The sequence below is a fragment of the Scardinius erythrophthalmus genome, assembly GCF_964197995.2.
Source record: "Scardinius erythrophthalmus genome assembly, chromosome: 1".
In the NCBI taxonomy this organism is placed as follows: Eukaryota; Metazoa; Chordata; class Actinopteri; order Cypriniformes; family Leuciscidae; genus Scardinius; species Scardinius erythrophthalmus.
In genome coordinates this window covers 7,407,270-7,428,590 of record NC_138221.1, presented here as the reverse complement: position 1 = coordinate 7,428,590, position 21,321 = coordinate 7,407,270, and the positions used below count along the sequence as shown (strand labels likewise).

Sequence of the window (21,321 nt, the reverse complement as noted above, 5' to 3'; positions counted from 1 at the left end):
ATTAATCTATCTATCTATCTATCTATCTATCTATCTATCTATCTATCTATCTATCTATCTATCTATCTATCTATCTATCTATCTATCTATATATATATATATATATATATATATATATATATATATATATATATATATAAAGCAAAAATTCTAACACCATAATCCTCCTCTGCCTATTCTGCCTATTTTGGGCTTCACTTGAAAAAGTTCCTTTCACCTTTAGTAACTGGTAACTGGAGTCACTTAAGTTCAAAAATAATAATAATGGAAGGCTACCATAGCGAAGGCTACTAGTGAAGCTGAATCTGCGTGGCCCTGATTGGCTGCGGGGGTGTCCCTTACGCGCGTGCGTTGGAGGGCGATGACGTCACCGCTCGCTCGCGCCGTCTCTTCCGTCATTGAGAGTTTCAGCGTCGAGTCTTCTGAGGTGAGGAGAGCAGTTCACGGTATTTCTCACATTTACACAACCGTCACACACACTTTATACAGTTTGATTAAGCGACAGGCTCATTTCTGTATTGTTTTCATCGGTCGCAGCGATACTTGTGCGTCTTTTCTGGCGTCTTCCTTCTGAAATAATCATTTAGTGCAGCAGCAGCGAGCATGAGGAGAATATGTTGAGTTCATTCAGACCTGAGCGAGTTTGTGTTCGTTTGTGTGATTGTTTCGTCAAGTCAAACGTTAAAGTTTGAGATCTATGAAGGGAATGGATGGATAATATCAGGGACGGACTGGGGCTAAAAAACAGCCCTGGACTTTCTCCCAAATAGGCCCATCTTCCGGCCATTCGCCTCTAGCCGTGTGCGACAGACACTATAGCCAGGATGTCCTGATACCATATGCCACAATACTGTAGCCCATCAGACAAGGTATTCACAGCAAGTAACATCTCAAAACCAATTATGATAATTGGGGTTATGTTTATTAATGAAGCCTCAGCCTTCAAATAAAAACAAAAAATGTACAATGCCATAAAATACAAATAATGAAATGTCACTGGCTACAGAAACCCCAAATTACACAAACTTGCAATTATAAAACATATAGTTAATATACCAGGGTCCAACCTTTTTGTGTGCGAGGGCTACCTCAAGGGATAAAATAATCTAGAAGGGATTTTTGTTTGTTATTCTCAAAAATATTTATTATACACATTTAACATGGTGGTGTTTTTTTATTTTTCACCATCATATGTGAAATAATAAAATATCTTGATATTCTGATTCAGACTTATAAGCATTTAAAAAAAAATTCCTGAAAAAATATGAAAGCAGCCTAGCCTGTTTATTGATTTTTTTTTGTTGATTTTTCTATAAACCTATTGTATGTGTTATCAGAAACAGTAGCTCAAATATTTAGTAGGCTATAAATATAAATGCAATTACATTACTGCATAACATTTAATACATTTATACTATATTAATATAACTGCATTTTGAATATGAATATATACAGGCACATTTCTTCCAAAAAAGTTTTTTTTTCTACAGTTTTACTACAGTTAATTCATAAGTTGTGGAGTGAAATGTCTTCTGACTGGTTTGTTCTTGGAACAATGTTTCGCCTGTTTTTTGCGTCAATATGTTGAGAATATCAGCGCTGTTTCATCTGGCTTTTAACCAGCTTAAATCACATAATCATCTGTGGGTTTATAATAGAGATAGAGAATTCTGCACTGAATTGAACTGCTTCTCAGTGGATCGCGCAGCTCTGCGTAGTAATGTTCGCGTGATCGCGATCGCACAGCTGCTTTGGCCGCGATCGCTGCTTTTTGGGCCGAGCTGATAATGCTCTGCGCTGAAGATCAAACAAGTTTTGTTCCGCTTTTTGAGCGTTTGTCATTTGATGTTTCTCATACGCAACGCAAATGACATGGTATAATCAAAGAGAGTTGGGTAATTTTGTAGAGGCAAAAGTGCAAATGATTAGTTGCACCGGCATGAAAAAAGGTCGCAAAATGATACCATTTAGTCGAGGTCTGGAGCCCCGATTTACAGTGGATCGTACAGACTGTCTGTGGCTAGTAGGCCGACTCTTCTTCGTCAGTTTTTTTTTTTAACGTAGCATAGGCCTATAAGTGATCGTATTAGTGCCCCTGCTGTTGGCTGTGCATATTGCTTTATTATTTTTTTTTTTGTGCCGACGGGCCTCGGTTGGACGGCCGTTCTGGACTTTTCCAGAACGCACAGATTGTCAGTCCGTCCCTGGATAATATCGATCTCAAGTGTCATACTGGAACAGATCTGCTAAATGCTTTACTTTATTTTACTCGTACAGCCTATAATGAGCCACGTGAGACATTAAATCAATAGCCTAGCTGCTCCTTAAAATTATGTAGCAGCTTTTGCGTTTTACTCTTCGTACAATAGTGCTCTGTGGTGTCTTTATTTTCAAAAGTGTTATGGTAATTTTCAGTTTCTGCGCATATAAAATGTTATTATAATGATCTAACTTATAGTGATTAATTAATCATAACATTAAACTATATTTTAGATTAGATTAGATAAGATTTTAGATTAATTTGGACATATTATGCTGCTGTAGTTATTTATCTGTAGTAGGGTTGGGCGATATGGCTGAAAACTGTATCACAATATGAGTAGGCCTAGCCTAAGTGTTTCAGATCGATATTGATAATGACCTATTTAAAGGACCAGGAGAGAAATATGTTACATTTAAACATTTTTTATTTTAAACTTAACCCTCCTCTGATTATAATCCCCTTAGTTATAAAGGCAGAAATGTCAACACAACCATGGAAAACACTCAAATAATTATAATAATGTAAACATAAGTCTAAAATCACAATGAACACTTAACAATTATCTTAACATTAAGGTGCAAAATTAATAAATGCGCAAGAAATGCTTAATAAAGAGTAATAAAATAGTGCAAAGTGTTAAATAAACATAGAGAAAACGACGACGGTCTTGCATAATTTGCAGACGACATTGGTCTGACTCAGGGCTGGACTGGAACAAAAAAATCGCCCCAGGCATTTTGGCCAAGACCGGCCCACTATATGATCATAAACACCACCCATCTTTGCACGCCCTTAAAGGAGAACTCCGGTCAATTTTAACATTGAGCTCATTTTTTTGTAAATTTGGAGTGCTGTCAATACAGAGAACAACGACAAAAATCGGTGTTGCCTACACCGTGTTATCCTCTTTTTAAAATTTGCACCCTGTTGACTTAAATGGGGCAAGTTTTAAACCTGCTTTTAGCCTCTTAACATCCTTGATGTGTCATTACAAGTGCACAGCCAATGTGAGTGATTCCTTCAGAGTGAACACGAGTGGATCTGACTGCAGTAGATGTGAAAGATATGAATAAAAATGATGTTATTTCAGCCAGCGCACATACCTGTATTTTCTTCCTGTTTTCGGTCGAAGCCCACAGTAATCAATTGTCGAGTTCACGCGCGTGATCATAGGTAACTAAACCTATGCGTGTGAACTCGACAATCCCTTGCTTGTTTATTCACCTGCAGAACTTCCGATGATTTGACATTGAACATTGAACATGGCATTGAACATGGGCTGGCATATGCAAATTTTTGGAGGTGTACATATTAATGATCCCGACTGTTGCGTCACAGTCGGTGTTATGTGGAGATTCGCCTATTTTTCACGGGGGTTTTTCAAAAAACGAGATTTAAATAAGAAGGAGAAAACAATGGTGTTTGAGACTCACTGTATGTCATGTCCATGTACTGAACACTTGTTATTTAACTATGCCAAGATAAATTCAATTTCAAATTCTAAGACACCTTTATTAAAATATTATCATCGTTCCCTGCAGGTTATTTTGGAGTTTGTTATATAAACTAATTTAAACATTGTAGGCTATATTATACCAATATACTACAGAGATTATTCTAATGCTGAAATGTGTAATTCACATTCGGTCACATTTGCAGCTCAAGCGGCTGAGAGAGAGCCTACTCGGATGAAAACTGTTTCAGTGAGCTCAATTATAGTAATGCCGCATTTTTAGCAACAGTAACGGTAACAGCGTTGTAACGGAGGAAACAGTAATTAGTTTGATTACTTGTTATTGAAAAAAATAATGCTGTTAGTTACGCTGTTTATTTATAACGCCGTTATCCCCATCACTGCCATTCAGAATGACTTATGTTGTGGACGTGCTATTTCTGGAGCAACGCGACACGGCAACTAAACCCAAATAATCCAAATAATAAATGTTTTATTACAATATTGTTCTCTTTATAATGTTATGTAATATGACAGTCCAATAGTCATTATTAGTCGTGCATTGCCGTACACTGTACGTGCAATACCGTACACTTTACTACATTAATTCTTAACCAAATGCATCCTGTATGAGATAAATCAGATATAAATAAGCCTACACAAAATAAACACAATATTACAACATTGCATTTGCACAGAACAAAAGGCTGCGAGTGCACACGCAAACTTATAGTCATGATGGTGTAAAATGTATTATTGATGTTTTATCCATGTCATAGTGTGAGAAATGACAGTATTGTCTTTCAATTGAGCAGTTTAATAGGCTTTTGTCATCTATCTGACTCAAATAATGTGTTTCTAACAGGTGCCTACCCCTAGTGCTCGAATCATCTCCACAATGTAGTTTAGTTCTGTTTGTTTTTCAACAGTATTTTGTTACAAAGAAAACGTCTCAGGTTACAACTGTAACCCTAGTTCCCTGAGAAGGGAACGAGACGCTGCGTCGATGATGATTTGGGAACGCCCCTACGTGATTGCGTCTGAAGCACGTATGTCAACTAGTCCATTGGAAAGAAGGAACGTCACGGGCGGGTAAAGGATAAAAGCACATCCTGTGCAACCGGCGCTAGCTTCGAGAGCCAAAGCAAAGTCGATCACAGGGATGCAGAAAGTATGTGCAGGGTGACGCAGCATCTCGTTACCTTCTCAGGGAACTAGGGTTACAGTGGTAACCTGAGACTTTCTCTTTCGAGGGAACTCGCGCAGCATCAATGACGCTTTGGGAACAAGAATTCCCAATATGCCATGCTTAAAATTGCCTGTATGTAAAACTGTCGGCAAGATACATCCAGGTCCAGGCTATAATATCTCACAAATGTGAGTGGCGAGGACCAACCCGCCGCATCACAAACCTCTTGAAGGGAAGAGATAGATAGGGAGATAGGGAAGAGAGAGAGCCTCAACTATTCACTTGCTGATTGTCTGCTTAGAGGCTGGAAGACCCTTCTTGGGTGATCCAAAGCAGACAAACAACTGATCTGATTTTCTCCACTGGGCAGCCCTGTGGACACAAGTATCCAGTGCTCGCCCTGGACACGAGATTCAGTTTTTCCTGGTCTGAAGAAGTAAACAGAGGACGACAGAAAGCCTGCAGTACAATAGGCCTCGGAATATTGGTTGGCACCTTTGGGACGTATCTCTGCTTAGGGTATAAGAATGCCTTGACCATCCTGGGTGAAAACTCAAGGCAGGTGGGAGGAACCGAAAGGGAACCGACCCTATTTAGGGACGAAATAGCTAGAAGAAAGATGGTCTTGAAAGTCAGAATTAATCTAGGGGCTTGAATGGAGTCCCTGACAGGCCTTCCAAAACTATTGCCAGGTCCCAAGCCGGCACCCTAAGGCGAGTTGCTGGCCTCAGCCTCAAGGTGTCACAAAGCACTGCAGTACTACAAGGTAGTGCTCTATTCTTTGTCAAATCCAATAACAACGACTAACATTTCACTTCAAAAAAATTTACATTGGAGACCTAGAAGCTGCGCTGATCGTACCTTACACAACACACAAATACTTGAGCATGCTACATAACACATAAAAGCAACAATTATTAATAATACTTACAGGTTGTGATTCGGAGGAAGAAGCTGATCCAAATAAACTTGGTACTGAACTTTCCTTCCGTAACAACCGGCTCGCGAATCCACACTTGAAAGCAGTTTGTAAAGCAATCGTCATTAAAATGACGCGAACACAGCACAAGGTTTGGGCTATAACGTTACTTGCGTGGTATAGTTGTAAATATAAACTCTAGCCATTGATTCTTCACATGCTCGTCCCTGGGCAGTGAAAAAAGGTCACTTTTGATTCGCACTTCAGAACACAGCGTTTTGTTGTCGACATGATGTTTTCAAGTTTTCCCTGGTGTCTGTGTGCGTGCGCAAGGAAAATGAAAATGACTCATTGGAAAAACGATTCATTAAAATTGACTCAGAGTCGACTCCTACTTTTGAGAGACAATAACTTTTTTTACGGTGAACTTTCATATATAAAACTTTGCAGGATGTTTTTGTTCACTTAGATCTATGTTACACACTACATGAAAGGTCCTTTTCAAAATTCCATAATAGGTGCCCTTTAACGCGCTCCGGCTGCCCATCCGCACAAAAAAGTGCCTAGTGTCTCGAGAACGCACTCCCTGAAATAGGTTCGAAGGTGCAAACGATTACCCATTTTCTCTGCGCAAACCTCTGAAACGCAAATCCGGGAAAAATGCAGAAGGCACGCATATGTGTATCACGTGTTCGGGCGATAGGTATGCCTGTTTGAATTTGTGCACAGGCGTGTAGTCCTTCACAAAATCAACTCTCAACAAACTACTTTTTATGCCTTAAAGATTTATAATACAGAAATTGTCGTCGCGTCTGCGTAGCCACGCGAATCCAGTTCCAACGCACGACCGCGAACCTTTATCATTGTGACTGCTCGATCCGTAAGCATTAGACGATCTGCAAATCCGTAGATCTGGGCTTTGTTTATAAAACAATCATCGTCAAAATGCAGGGAACAAAAGTCTTACACAACTCCGTTTATGCTCAGGAAAACAAACTGCCACGGGTTCCTTAACGCTGCGTTCTTTGGGAATCTGTGCAGGGTTGTCTTGCCCTGGCAACCAAAAACACACTTCTTTGGTGACATTGACTTCCCAAAAGCCGGGCAGGGCGCTTTGATGGCGAACTGCTTTCACTCTCTTGCTCTGTTTTACGAGTGCGCGCGCGGCCGCGATCTTACCGGAGAAGTGCCCTTAGGACCCATATGAAGGGAATTCCGCCCAAGGAAATTCCGCCCTATCTTACGTAAGACAGAGCCATACTCGAAAAAAACTTTCCGAAACTTGGAAGGAGTATTTTTGGAACAAAAATACTCCTTCAAACGTACAACTTAGTTTTTGAAACTTTGTCCATGTTTAGCATGGGAATCCAACTCTTTACCAGTGTAAAAAACTCAGTGTGCATGAAATAGCATTTCACCCCCCCTTTAATCAGATCTGGATACGGCCTGGATACGACGGGCTGCGGTAAACTTTGGGATAAACAGACTAATATTAGCGTAGATACCATTCTTCTTATGATGTAACGAGTACATCCGGATTTATGGGAAGTGTTCCCGGTCTCGGCTGACCTAATCTATGCAGCCTAACATTGAATTATAGAAGTCTATAATGTGTTATGTGTATGCTAGGTTAAAGAGATGTGTTTTTAGTCTTGCTTTGAACCGACAGAGTGTGTCTGCTTTCCGGACGATGTTAGGGAGATTGTTCCAAAGTTTTGGTGGTAAATAGGAAAAGGATCGATTTAGTCGATTTTGATATAGTATTTTCAACTGCCCGTAATTTTGAGATCGTAATAGACATGAAGGACTATAATGCGTTAAGAGCTCGCTCAAGTACTGCGGAGCTAAACCATTTAGTGCTTTGTAAGTAATCAGCAATATTTTAAAATGTTTGCGATGTTCAATAGGGAGCCAGTGCAGTTTTGACAGAACCGGGCTAATATGGTCATACTTCCTGGTTCTGGTAAGAACTCGAGCTGCTGCGTTTTGACCAGCTGTAGTTTGTTTATTAAGCGTGCAGGGCAACCACCAAGTAGAGAATTACAATAATCTAGCCTTGATGTCTGGAACGCATGAACTAATTGCTCAGCATTTTCATTGAGAGCATATGGCGTAATTTAGATATTTTTTTATCTTTTTAGACACGTGACATTATAAGAAAGATTGGTATCAAAGAGCACACCCAGGTTCCTCACCGACGACGAAGACTTAACAGAGCAGCCATCAAGCGTTAGACAGTATTCTAGGTAATTACGTGAGGACTTTTTTTGTCCAATAATTAGAATCTGTTTTTTGTTTTTTCAGAATTAAGTAGTAGGAAATTACTAGTCATCCAGTTTATTTATATCTGCTATGCATTCATTTTGTGAATTGGTAAGTTTCGTTAGGTTTTGAAGAAATATAGAGCTGAGTATCATCAGCATAACAGTGAAAACTAATGCCATGCTTCCTAATGATATCTCCTAATGGTAGCATGTACAGAGTGAACAGCAACGGTCCTAGTACTGAGCCTTGTGGTACGCCATACTGAACTTGTGATCGATGAGACATCTCTTCATTTACTGTTACAAACTGATAACGGTCAGATAAGTATGATTTAAACCATGCTAATGCGATTCACTAATGCCAACAAAGTGTTTGAGTCTATTTAAAAGGATGTTGTGGTCGATAGTGTCAAATGCAGCACTAAGATCGAGTAACACTTAGGCTATAGAGAGATACAACCATGATCAGATGATCAGAGCAAATCTTTTGTGATTCTAATGAGAGCAGTCTCAGTAATGTTGTATCCTAATGACAAAGAGGAATTAATGATATTAAAGTCCCCATGAAATCAAAATTGACCCTATTTACTTTGTTAGCGCATATTACTAGTCTTGTGGTGAACAATTAATCCGTGCAAGAAAATATTAAAAAAAAATATTTTTTTACCATGGTAATCTTTAATCAAAATCTGAAAATGCCCCTCCCCTCTGCATTGGAGGACCTTCTCTGATGACGTAGGTTTGAGGAATTGGTTTGGGCAACGCTTAACCACTCCCCTCAAACCGTTAGTCTGCTATGAGCAGAGATGGAGAGGAGGAGCGCTAGAGTAAAACCCTGCCCTCTGTTCAATATTCCGTTTCACTGGGAAATACGTCATAACACTGGAGAAAAGTCGTTTGCAACTTCCGGTTCACAGGGACTTTGGATCTATGACCTTTGGAAGCATATATTTCATTAGCTTAGTCGGTATTGGGGACCCAACAATAAACAGTGTTCACTAAGCTAGTCACATCCAAAGCTGTATCTAAAGCCCTTGCACTCTTACTATCCTCAATTAAAGTTTGGATGTGTGTGTAATGACTGAGACAAGTCAGACACAAGTATTTGTTATAGTTTAACAAATGATAATGAACAAAAGAACTCACTCTGGGATCTGTGGCCCCATCCCCCAAAACAGGGCAAGAAGGTCTTTGTCACCATGACCACGATCAGATAAGTTGGTTTTATGACTCTAAGCAATGTGAACAGGGCCTCTGCTACAAAACCTACAGATATTAGAACAGACTCTCCTGCATTCATTTATCGCAGAACTGATAAACATGAAATTAATATGCATTCCAGAACATTTTTTGAATGATTTACTGTCTTGTGTTGTGTCTTTAAATACTAGAATCTGTTGATACTATTATCCCTTTGATACTATGTATTTTATTATAGAACCAACAGTCAACGTAACCCCACACATATAGTTTGGTCTCTATAAATTGGTACTTTGAAGATCGAAATGATTGCTTTTAAAGGGCCTCTTCGCTAGCCCTTCTCTCTCTTCTCTGCTGGCCTCAACTGCTGTTGATACTGTGGGGGACCATCACTGAATGGGCAACGATCAACTCTTGGCCTTCTTGATACGTTCAGGATGCTGTGCTGTCCAGCATGGCCTCAGCAGGCCCGGGCTGCAGGCTTCGACTCACAACATAAATTTAACATATAACAAATAATAATAAGTACAAATTTTAAAATAAACAATCTACTCCACTTGAATGCTAAACGCTTGTGTTATTTGTCACAGGGTAATTCACTTGAGCTTGTGTTTCTGGTGTCCCACTTTAACATGCGCATGAATGGAAGTCAGTGCAAGGAAAAATCTAGTGTGAACAGCCATTAATAATATTAACGGTTTTAGTCAAATAAATATCAATCTCAAAGTTGGTATCGAAACATGGCAGTATTGTATATTTTAATGTTAATATCATGTTAGATAATTGTGTCATTGATCAAATTAATAGTTATTGCTAAAGAAACATGGGATTTGTGCCTATAATGTTTTAAATATAATAATTGGAAGATAAATTTACTTCGTTCATGGAAAGTTTCAAGGACATATAATCAATTATAAAAAGGCATCAAATTATCATATTATTTTATAACAGTTGTCTACTTTCTACTATTACATCAGGGCTAACTTTCATGTCCTTCACTTTATATTTCTCTCTTTGAATTATTTTGATGTACTGAAAATTAAATGTAACATTTGTTTCTTTCCTGTCAGACCCGATGGAAGTGAAGGAGGAGAGTGAAGAACTGAGTGAAGTGAAGGAGGAGAGTGAAGAACTGAGTGAAGTGAAGGAGGAGAGTGAAGAACTGAGTGAAGTGAAGGAGGAGAGTGAAGAACTGAGTGAAGTGAGGAAGGAGAGAGAAGAACTGAGTGAAGTGAAGGAGGAGAGTGAAGAACTGAGTGAAGTGAAGGAGGAGATTGAAGAACTGAGTGAAGTGAAGGAGGAGAGTGAAGAACTGAGTGAAGTGAAGGAGGAGAGTGAAGAACTGAGTGAAGTGAAGGAGGAGAGAGAAGAACTAAGTGAAGTGAAGGAGGAGAGTGAAGAACTGAGAGAAGTGAAGGAGGAACATCATGTCAATCCTGAAGGAAAACCATTGAGTTGCTCAAAGACTAAAAAAATGTTTTTAAAGAAAAGAGCCAAGAAATCTTTCACCTGCACTCAGTGTGGAAAGAGCTTCACAACCAAAGGAAGTCTTGAGCGTCACATGAGGATCCACACTGGAGAGAAGCCGTTCTCATGTGATCAATGTGGAAAGAGTTTCAGTCATTTATCATCCCTTAATGTTCACATGAGGATCCACACCGGAGAGAAGACATTTTCATGTGATCAATGCGGCAAAACATTTCTTAGAGCATCAGACCTGAAGACACACCTGACAGTTCATACGAAGGAGAAGCCGCATTCATGCTCTGTGTGTGGAAAGGGTTTTTCACTGCTGCAACATTTACATAGACATCAGAAAATTCACACTGGTGTGAGAGAGTACATGTGCTTTGAGTGTGAGAAGACTTTTACTACAGCGGACGGTTTAAAACGGCACCAGAGAATTCACACTGGAGAAAAACCTTACAAGTGTTCACACTGTGGCAAGAGATTCAGTCTGTCAGGACATCTGAAAACACATGAGAGGATCCACACTGGAGAGAAGCCGTTCTCATGTGATCAGTGCGGGAAGAGTTTCAGTCGATCATCAGCCCTTAATGTTCACATGATGGTCCACACCGGAGAGAAGCCGTTCTCATGTGATCAGTGCGGAAAGAGTTTCAGTCGATCATCAGCCCTTAATGTTCACATGATGGTCCACACCGGAGAGAAGCCGTTCTCATGTGATCAGTGCCGGAAGAGTTTCAGTCGATCATCAGCCCTTAATGTTCACATGATGGTCCACACCGGAGAGAAGCCGTTTTCATGTGATCAGTGCGGGAAGAGTTTCAGTCGATCATCAGCCCTTAATGTTCACATGATGATCCACACTGGAGAGAAGCTGTTCTCATGTGATCAGTGCGGCAAAACATTTCTTAGGTCATCAGAGCTGAAGAGACACCTGACAGTTCATATGAAGGAGAAGCCGCATTCATGTTCTGTGTGTGGAAAGAGTTTTTCACGGCTGCCTAATTTACATAGACATGAGAAAGTTCACACTGTGACAAGATTCAGTCTGTCAGCAGATCTGAAAAAACATGAAAGGATCCACACTGGAGAAAAAAATCGATCATCACATCTGAAAATGCATGAGAGGATCCACAGCAGTGGGAAGCTGCACACGCGTGATCAGTGTCGGAAGAGTTTTGATTTTAAAAGTGACATGAAGCTACACATGAAGATCCATGCTGTGGAGAAACCACTTAAACACAGTCTGAGATCACGGTAATTATGACCGCCGCTAGCATAGCTAGCGAAAGCGGTCATAAAGGGATTGTCAAAGTTTTTTTTTTTTTTCTCGTCATCTACTGAATTTTTCGTCAACGATACCAGGGACACCGAAACACCGGGGAACATGAAATTTGGTGGGCATGTAGCCCCACTAGACTTTTACGGAAAAATTTCATTTGGTCCCCGGGGCCCCTCCCCCCCCCGCACTGGGCCCCCCCAAACCCAAAAAATGCAGTTTTTCCTAAATAACTACCTGAACCGTGGCACCGAGGATGAAGAAATTTTTATGGTATGTTACTCTTAAAGGCCTCATTATGCTTCTGCGTCAACTCCACGGCGTAGCTACGCCGTAACTCCAACAGCGTCGTGACCGTTTTATGGTTCTGCGTCGGGTTCCGTTGCATCGCGGTGCATTTCACCGCCAGAACGCTGGGGGGGGGGGGGATGACATTTGCAAATGATTTTATTGCAAATGTTTAATCGTAGAAGAAAAAGAAGAAGTCAGCGAAGGTGGTCTGTACGACCAGTGCACGAAGACAGGGGAAGGATTGGCGAATTTGTTACGGTTGTTCGACCGCTGAGGGACTTGGATGAAGAAATGCACTTTAAGTATTTTCGGATGTCGAAAGGTTGATTTGACGATCTTGTTCATCGTTTAAAGCCGTTAATACAGCATCAGACTACACACAGTATGCCTATTGACCTCGCTCAGAGACTGGCAGTGACTTTAAGGATTTTATCTTCGGGTGCAAACCAACAGATCACCGGGTTGGGCTACAAAATGGGTGCGATCACGGTGTCCCGCATAGTATCGGAGGTCTGCAAAAGGTCCCGAATTTTTGCCCTGCCCTTCAACCAGCCAGTGGGAAGCTATTGCTTCAGATTTTTGGCGGCTTTGGAACTTCCCAAACTGCGTTGACAGCCTCGACGGGAAACATGTTAACGTCAAGGCACCACCAAACGCAGGGAGTGATTATTTTAATTACAAGGGGAATCACTCCATTGTTCTCATGGCAACCTGCGATGCCAGGTATCGGTTCACGATGGTGGATTCAATTCAATTCAAATTTATTTGTATAGCGCTTTTCACAATACATATTGTTTCAAAGCAGCTTTACAGAAAGTGCATTTCAGAAATGTACATAGAGAAATACAGTTAGTTAATCATGTATTGATTTAGGGCATAAACATCGCCAGCGTCGAGTCGTCTCTTCACAGGGGCCGAGTCGTCTCTGCACGGGTGTTGGAGAATCTGTAGTTTCCATGACAGGCTGGATACAAACTGGAGCTGACGATCTGTATTTACCTCGGGACTAGCGTCCCGAGATAACAACAGAAAAGCATATGGGAAATAATTAGCGTAGCTGCTGTTCGCAATATTAATGCATTCAATCTGATTCAACTGTAGTATAAAATGTAAGTATTATGTGAATGCCTGGCTGAAGAGATGCGTCTTTAATCTAGTTTTAAACTGGGAGAGTGAGTCTGAGCCTCGAACAATATCAGGAAGGCCATTCCAGAGTTTAGGAGCTAAATGTGAAAACGCTCTCCCTCCTTTAGTGGACTTAGATATCCTAGGAATGACCAGAAGCCTTGAATTTAGTGATCTTAAAGAGCGTGATGGATTGTAGGGCGATAGAAGTTCCGTTAAATACACGGGAGCTAAACCATTTAGGGCTTTATAGGTCAGTAGCAATACTTTGTAATTGATACGGAACTTTATAGGTAACCAATGTAGAGACGACAGAATTGGTGTTATATGATCGTATTTTCTTGATCTAGTAAGAACTCTAGCGGCGGCATTTTGGACTAACTGTAGCTTGTTTATTGAGGATGCAGGACAACCAGCTAATAAAGCATTACATTATTGGATGTGGGAGGATATGGACGGGAAAGCGATGGTGGCGTTTTCAAAGCGAGTAGATTTGGGTCGATGCTGCTGGACCACCAGTTGAATCTGCCCCAACCAGCTGAACTGCCTGGGACCAGAGTCCAAATCCCTCACGTTATCGTTGCTGATGCTGCCTTCCCCCTACACTGCAATGCAATCTCATGCGTCCCTTTCCAGGTATGTAATGAAATTAAAACATAGTAGGCCTACATTGTGTCTTCATAACGTGTTTGTTATGCCTATGATTGTGGTACAGTGATTAATACTGTGTTTTCTGAAACGGGGGGGAACATGACGAGGGACAAGGAAATCTACAATTACCGCCACTCCAGAGCAAGGCGGGTGATTGAAAATGCCTTTGGCATCATGGCTGCACGGTGGAGAATCCTGGGAAGACCAATTGAGTTCCATCCAGACAAAGCTGTGAGTGTCGTTAAAACGTGTGTTGTCCTGCACAACTACCTCACCTACACAGACGAAGTGAACAGCCCAGAGAGCCGATATGTACCACCACATTTTACAGACCGTGACTCTGAAGGGACTGTGCAGCCTGGAGAGTGGCGAAGAATGGTGGCAGACGACACAAACTTTGTCCCCATAGAACCGACACGGATGTCCAAGGCCCGTTCCACTCGAGCTGCCATAGCTGTTCGGAATGACTTGAAGGCTTTTTTTCAGTCTCCACATGGAACTGTGCCATGGCAGGATAATGTAGTGTCCCGTGGCAGACTTGGTTAATTACTTGATATCCATGATGTACCCATGAACATTGTATTGTAAATAAACAACAAACTTTTTTTCAAAACAAACATTGATTTGATTGATTGAAGTTTATTTCTAGCAACAAAAAAAAGAAAGAAAAGAATATATATATAAATATATACATACACTACCGGTCAAAAGTTTTAGATCAGGAAGATTTTTAATGTTTTTAAAAGAAGTCTTCTGCTCACCAAGGCTGCATTTATTTGATTAAAAATACAAAACAAAAACAGTATTATTGTGAAATATTATTTACAATTTAAAACAGCTGTTTTCTATGTGAATATACAGTAAAGTGTAATTTATTCCGGTGATCAAAACTGAATTTTCAGCATCATTACTCCAGTCTTCAGTGTCACATGATCCTTCAGAAATCATTCTAATATGAGTCGATGCTCAAACAATATTCATTACTATTTTCAATGTTAAAAACAGTTGTGTACAATATTTTTTTTCAAAATTCTTTGATGAATAGAAAGTTCAAAAGAACAGCATTTTTAAAAATAGATTATTTTCTAACATTATAAATGTCTTTACTGTAACTTTTGATCAGTTTAACTCATCCTTGATGAATAAAAGTATTGATTTAATTTATTTATTTCCCCCCAAAATAAAATTAAAATTCTTATTGTCCCCAAACTTTTGAAGGGTAGTGTTTAATGTTACAAAAGCTTTCAGTTTCAGATAAATGCTGTTCTTTTGAACTTTCTATTCATCATAGCATCATGAAATAGAAATGTAAAAAACTGTTTTCAACATTGATAATAATCATAAAATGTTTCTTGACCATCAAATCAGTATATTAGAATGATTTCTGAAGGATCATGTGTCATTGAAGACTGGAGTAATGATGCTGAACATTCAGCTTTGATCACAGGAATAAAATACACTTTAAAATATATTGAAATAGAGAACAGTCATTTTAAATTGTCATAAAATATGTTTTGTTTTATTGTTTTTTATATGCTAAATGCAGCCTTGGTGAGCAGAAGAGACTTCTTTTAAAAACATTAAAAATCTTACCGATCTAAAACTTTTGACCAGTAGTGTATAACACAATAAAAATAAATAAACAAACAGTTTATCACCCATATACATATGCATATATTTTTGTGGGCTTTATACAAGAATTGAGCAGTATAAAAATATGCTTAGAGGGTATGTAGTGAACTTTTATAATTATTGCCACAAATTTCTATGCAATGAGTCTATTATATTCCAAGACATTTAACTTTATTAATTATACAAATACTAATAGATACTTTACCTTGTATGTATCTGATGTGTGGTTTCCAGCTTAAAGGGATACTCCACTTTAAAATGAAAATTCTGTCATCATATACTCACCCTCATGTTGTTTCAAACCTGTAAGAATTTCTTTCTTCTGCTGAACACAAAGGAAGATATTTAGAAGAATGTCAGTAACCAGACAGTTTCTGGTCTCATTTACTTCCATATTATATTTTTTCCTACTATGGAAGTCAATGGGACCCAGAAACTCTCTGGTTACTGACATTCTTCTAAATATCTTCCTTTCTTTTCAGCAGAAGAAATAGTATATGAGTATATGATGACAGAATTTTCACTTTAAAGTGGAGTATCCCTATAATTTACTATCAATAGTAATTCCCAAGAATTTAACTTCTGACACTATTTCTAATGCAACACCATCAATACTTAATACTATTTCTGTGTTTTATTTATAATTACCAAACATCATTCCCTTCGTTTTATTTAAATTCAAAGATAATTTATTAATATCCATCCATATTTTTAGTTTTACTAATTCTTTATTTACTGTCTTTATAAGTATATTATAGTTATCAGTATGAGGGTGCAAATGTTCAGACTCATACAACATCTTGTGAACACTTGAAGGCTTTGAAGGTAACCATGAACATTGTATTGTAAATAAACAACAAACTTTTTTTTCAAAACAAAACGTTGATTTATTAATGTGCAATGAGTAATAAAAGTGCCAAGGGCAAAGGTTTAAGTACAATAAAAAAAATATATATAAGAGTAATAGGCACAAGAAATATAAATATAAAACACAATATAAGTTAACTGTAAAATAAAACATTATCTAAGAAAATCAACTATTTACAAATATTTATAAAAGTGCACTGAATCAGTGTGTGAACACCCCAGACGAGGATGAGGATGCAAATGTTCAGTCTCTGCTCTCATACAACATCTTGTGAACATTAAACATAACATCAGGCCTGCGCCCCTCTGGCACTCTTCGAAGCAGATCAGCCACTGTCTGGCCAAATCGGCAACACTCGTCGCTGGTGTCCTGCACAAGCTTTTCCTGAAGGTCCATGCGGCGTTCGTCCAGCTGCGTCATCTGCTTTATTAGCCAGTCATCCTGGTTCCTCTTCCGTTTAGAGACAGCAGATTGGATTAGATTCAACTTTGTCATTGTGCATAGTACAGGTACAAAGACAACGATGACTGGTTGGTTGGTCTTTGTCTGTGCAGGTAATTACAGTGTTGTCTATGCAGTCTGATTTACGACCAGAGGTCTGGTATAAGATATGGAATTAGCAGCGCATGAAACCAGCAAAGCAAAACAATATTTTCAGCATGTTATGTTACATTTCGTTTGCACAGACGAAACATGACGACATGCATTAGGACAGCCTGATAGCTAGCTAGCTTAGTAGCACACACAAAAAGAGGTACAACAACGAACTTATATTTACCTTAGTTTCGAAATTCGACTCGGTTTCTCGATGCTTGACATGGGGTGCCAGCCAGGACAGAAAATGGTAAAATGCAGGCACCTTTTTGCCGCCTGGATCACCGCTTCTTGGCGCCAGCTTTTTGCGGAGACGAACAAATTTGTCACGCAGGTTTTTCCACCGCTTCATGCAGTCGGCGACGTCCAAGCCAACATTTTGGGCAATCTCTTTCCATGAGTTGTTTGCCATCTGGCAGTCTTTGTAGTGCGCTGAAGAGGAATTGTACAGGTGGTCATACTTTCGTACTTCCTCGATCAAGCGTTCCTCAACTTGATCCATTGTTGAAACAGTGCAGCGGTCCAGATGGTCACTTTAAAAATGGCGGTATAGCGGGAGGGGGAAACCGGAAAAGCTACACTCCGGAAATGATGTATAATCTGACCAATCACAGCCCCTGCAGTCTGCGTCAACGCGACGCGTAGTTACAATTTTTTGGAGGTGCACGTCGAGCTACGGCGGAGGGGTCGCGTCGAGGTTCGCGTCGACGCAGAGGGGTCCGCGGGGGTACGCCGTCGATTTGACGCAGAAGCATAAAACAGGCTTAAGGGCCCACATCAACCTAGCCCATAATCACTCCTTTGTGATTTGCGCCCCTCCCATAAAAAATGAAAATGCAATATTATTCTGCTTTGATCGCTTCTATCTTCAGTTGAGATGTTCAGAACTGCACCATATTTCATGTGTATGATTTACTTGACATCCTCTGGGGGTATGCTAAGTTTCGTACAATTTCATTCATGGGGGGGTATAAAATAAATTAATTTATGTGCACATTTAGTGACTGTACTCTCATCGGCCTGTAGATGGTGGTGTTGAGCGAAGGGTTGCTGGTTTAGGATGATACTGTCACTAACGTTGCCAACTGTCCCGAATTAGGCGGGACGTCCTGTATTTTGGGCCTAATTTATTTGTCATGTGCGTGACCTCCTGTGTCCCGTTTTTTGACAAGCTGATAAACCACTGACTGATACAACAGCAGCAGTGCTGACCACGACACTTAAGAATGATCACCGACACCTGTCATCATCCAATCACAGCTTTTTTTAATCACTGTTTTGAGACAAATCATTGTTTGATTTGCGAACATCCTCTGCCGTCTGGTCGCTTCCGCTTCAAGCCGGACTCGTCTCGCGCTAACGGTAATTTCCTTTCACTGTCCACGTTTTGATTTCGGCTAATCAATTTTGGCGAATGCAAACAACGTGATTATTGTTCATGAGTCTAACATCCAGCCACGCAAGAAAACATGTAATCTACCTGTGGGAATAATATGCTTAAAAAACATTTCTGATTATTATTAATGTTTTAAAGCTTTTAGAAAGTACATAGAAAGCTTTTGATTAATGTAATGCATCCTTGCTGAATAAAAGTAGGCAATTACTTTCTTTATTTTTTTCCCCAAAAATAATCTCACTAACCCCAAACTTTTGAACTGTAAGCCTAGTGTATAATGTTAAAAAAGCTTTCTATTTTAGATAAATGCTGTTATTTTGAACTATGGTTTGTTTGTAATGTTACAATACAATACAAATGTGTTTATGTCTGATAACCTTTTAAACACAAACTTAACTGCAGACACTGAAATGACGTACAGTGTGTGATACAGTACAAATATTTTGAGTGTCCCTCATTTTCCTATAAATAACCACGATTCTCCCGCATTTTCCTTTTCTGAAGTTGGCAACCCTAACTGTCACACACGCACATGAAGGAATACAAACAAACGCAAGCATGCACACACACTGACATCCACACGCACAGACACACACCCATACACACACATACAAATCCACATGCACAGACACACACACACAAACACATGCGCGCACACATGTACGCACACATACATACACGCACAGACACACACACACACATACAGACATACACACAGACAGACATGCACATACTACTATTTTTTTTAGGTATATACATAAACACGCAATACAGCCAAATTGCTCCACGTCATTTATTTTTGTGGAAAGCCAGTGCAGGCCTTAGCGGCGGTCATATTTTGTACCGCCATGCGGTACATCTAGTTTATTGTCGTGCTGTGAAACAAAGTCTCTTAGACACTCATCACACTAGGCCTAAAAAAAAATTGTTTGGTTCTGGTTTCCGACCGACCCTGTCAATTTATATGCGACCCAAATTTATTTTATGAGCTTGGGGAAGAAATAATACAAATTAAATAAATTCACAAATAAAAAACGTTGAGGCAAACTATAATTTACGTTTTTGTACAGCACCGTTTTTGTATAGCATTCTTGCAATGCAAGATGACTCTCTTCCTCCAGCAATGCTAACAAACGAGTCAGCTACACGGTCGTTCACACATCGTTGTCGTCACTTACAAAGGCGACACTTTCCGCATCTGCGTGGAGTGTGACGCCTGTTTCACAAATACTCTGTTTGCAGTGCGTATGCGGTGCATATTTTTTTCCGTACCCATGTTAACAGGTTCGAGCTTTCACACTGCATGCGGTTGCGGTCCGGCAATCCATTCCAGTTCCGGTGCGTATACAGCAGTGCAGTGATCGTTTCCGCACCAGGGTCTATTTCTGCTGTGTGCACGCGCTGAATTAAAGTGACACCGCATGCATTTAATAAAATAAAATGTAGTAATCTCACCATAAATTCATTTAACTAAATTCTACTATTTTTCACAATCATCTTTTTACTTCAAGAACGGGGTAAATCAAGGAAAACTACATTTACTTCAACAAGGCGACATAATGAACAACACCCGTCTCATTCATGGAGGTGGAAAAACAAGTTCTTTGTGACATGCAAGATTTATTTATGTATGCGATTTTAATATAAGTGAATGGTTAAATATTTTACCACTTGCTTGAGCAACTTTATATATAGTTATATAGAAGTAATGCATTGAATAATAGTTTGTTTGGATTGTGTTTAGACGTGATGCGCCTATTAAAGCGTGTAGGCTCATATGTGAACAAAGAGAAACTAGAAAAAAATTTTGAGACAAACTTTAAGTTGGCTTGAGAAAGCCTGACCAGAGAGTTTGAAGAAGTTTAAAGAAGTTTGAAGTTTAAAGAAGTTAGAAGTTTAAAGAAGTTAGAAGTTTAACACTAGAAGTGCCAGAATTCCATAACTACTAGAACTGCCGCAAGCAGTCATTTTGACCGCTAGATTCCAAACTCTATATCTTTAATGATAAATACCCAATTGAGAGATTAATGCATTTATTGTATTAGGATATCTTTTAAAAACAAAACAACACCAAACTGTACATTTAAACAAGTTTAATTATACATCTATAAATAATAATATCCGTAGATGTCCAAAATGACGGAGCAGCCTGTTTTCATGTTTACACTGTTCGATCGCACCCGCGCCTTACACACACACACACCACATTCCAGCATTGCAATCTTGACATCGCAGCCTGTTCATTATAGCCATAATAAAATATAATAATAAAATAGTCAACCTAACATATAAAAAATCCACTGCTCTGTTTATATAGTCAGTAGCCTACAATTCGTAGCCTACCATTTTGCGCATGTGAAGATTTTTTCCGTCGATATTGGAACGTGAGTGAAGTAGCCTACAAAGCATAATAAAGAATAGTTTACCATCCAAATACATCGCAAATGTTGAAACATTTTTATTCTAATTAGAGAGTTACGTGAGCCCAACGCCGCTTACTTTCACTTTCGCTTGAAAGTAGCCTGCCCTATTTCATTTTGGCTTGTTTATAGTTATTTTTTCATTCTTGTTCTGTTCTGAATATCATTCCATTTAACTGCTTTGTTGTGGAATATGTTTTGTGTATTTTTTACCACATTTTATGGTTGTGTATATTGGTATATTTATAATAATACCGTGAAATTCAGTGCGGTCAATCTGACCGTCTATGGCCGAAATAGGTAAATATGT

The 21,321-nt window shown here is 39.4% G+C and overlaps 1 protein-coding gene across 1 annotated transcript; it reads left to right on the top strand.

The window, feature by feature from the left end:
- Nucleotides 1-412: 412 nt before the first annotated feature.
- LOC308690344 (uncharacterized protein) lies at nucleotides 413-14,710 on the top strand. Its single transcript, XM_081364748.1, has 2 exons — nucleotides 413-446; nucleotides 10,359-14,710. The coding sequence occupies exon 2, from the start codon at nucleotides 10,364-10,366 to the stop codon at nucleotides 12,014-12,016; it is 1,653 nt and encodes a 550-aa protein (XP_081220874.1). The 5' UTR covers nucleotides 413-446; nucleotides 10,359-10,363; the 3' UTR covers nucleotides 12,017-14,710.
- The last annotated feature ends 6,611 nt before the right edge of the window (nucleotides 14,711-21,321 follow it).

What these genes read in the sequence shown, in the direction of transcription:
- LOC308690344 (XM_081364748.1), top strand. Translation starts at nt 10,364, where the DNA reads ATGGAAGTGAAGGAGGAGAGTGAAGAACTGAGTGAAGTGAAGGAGGAG.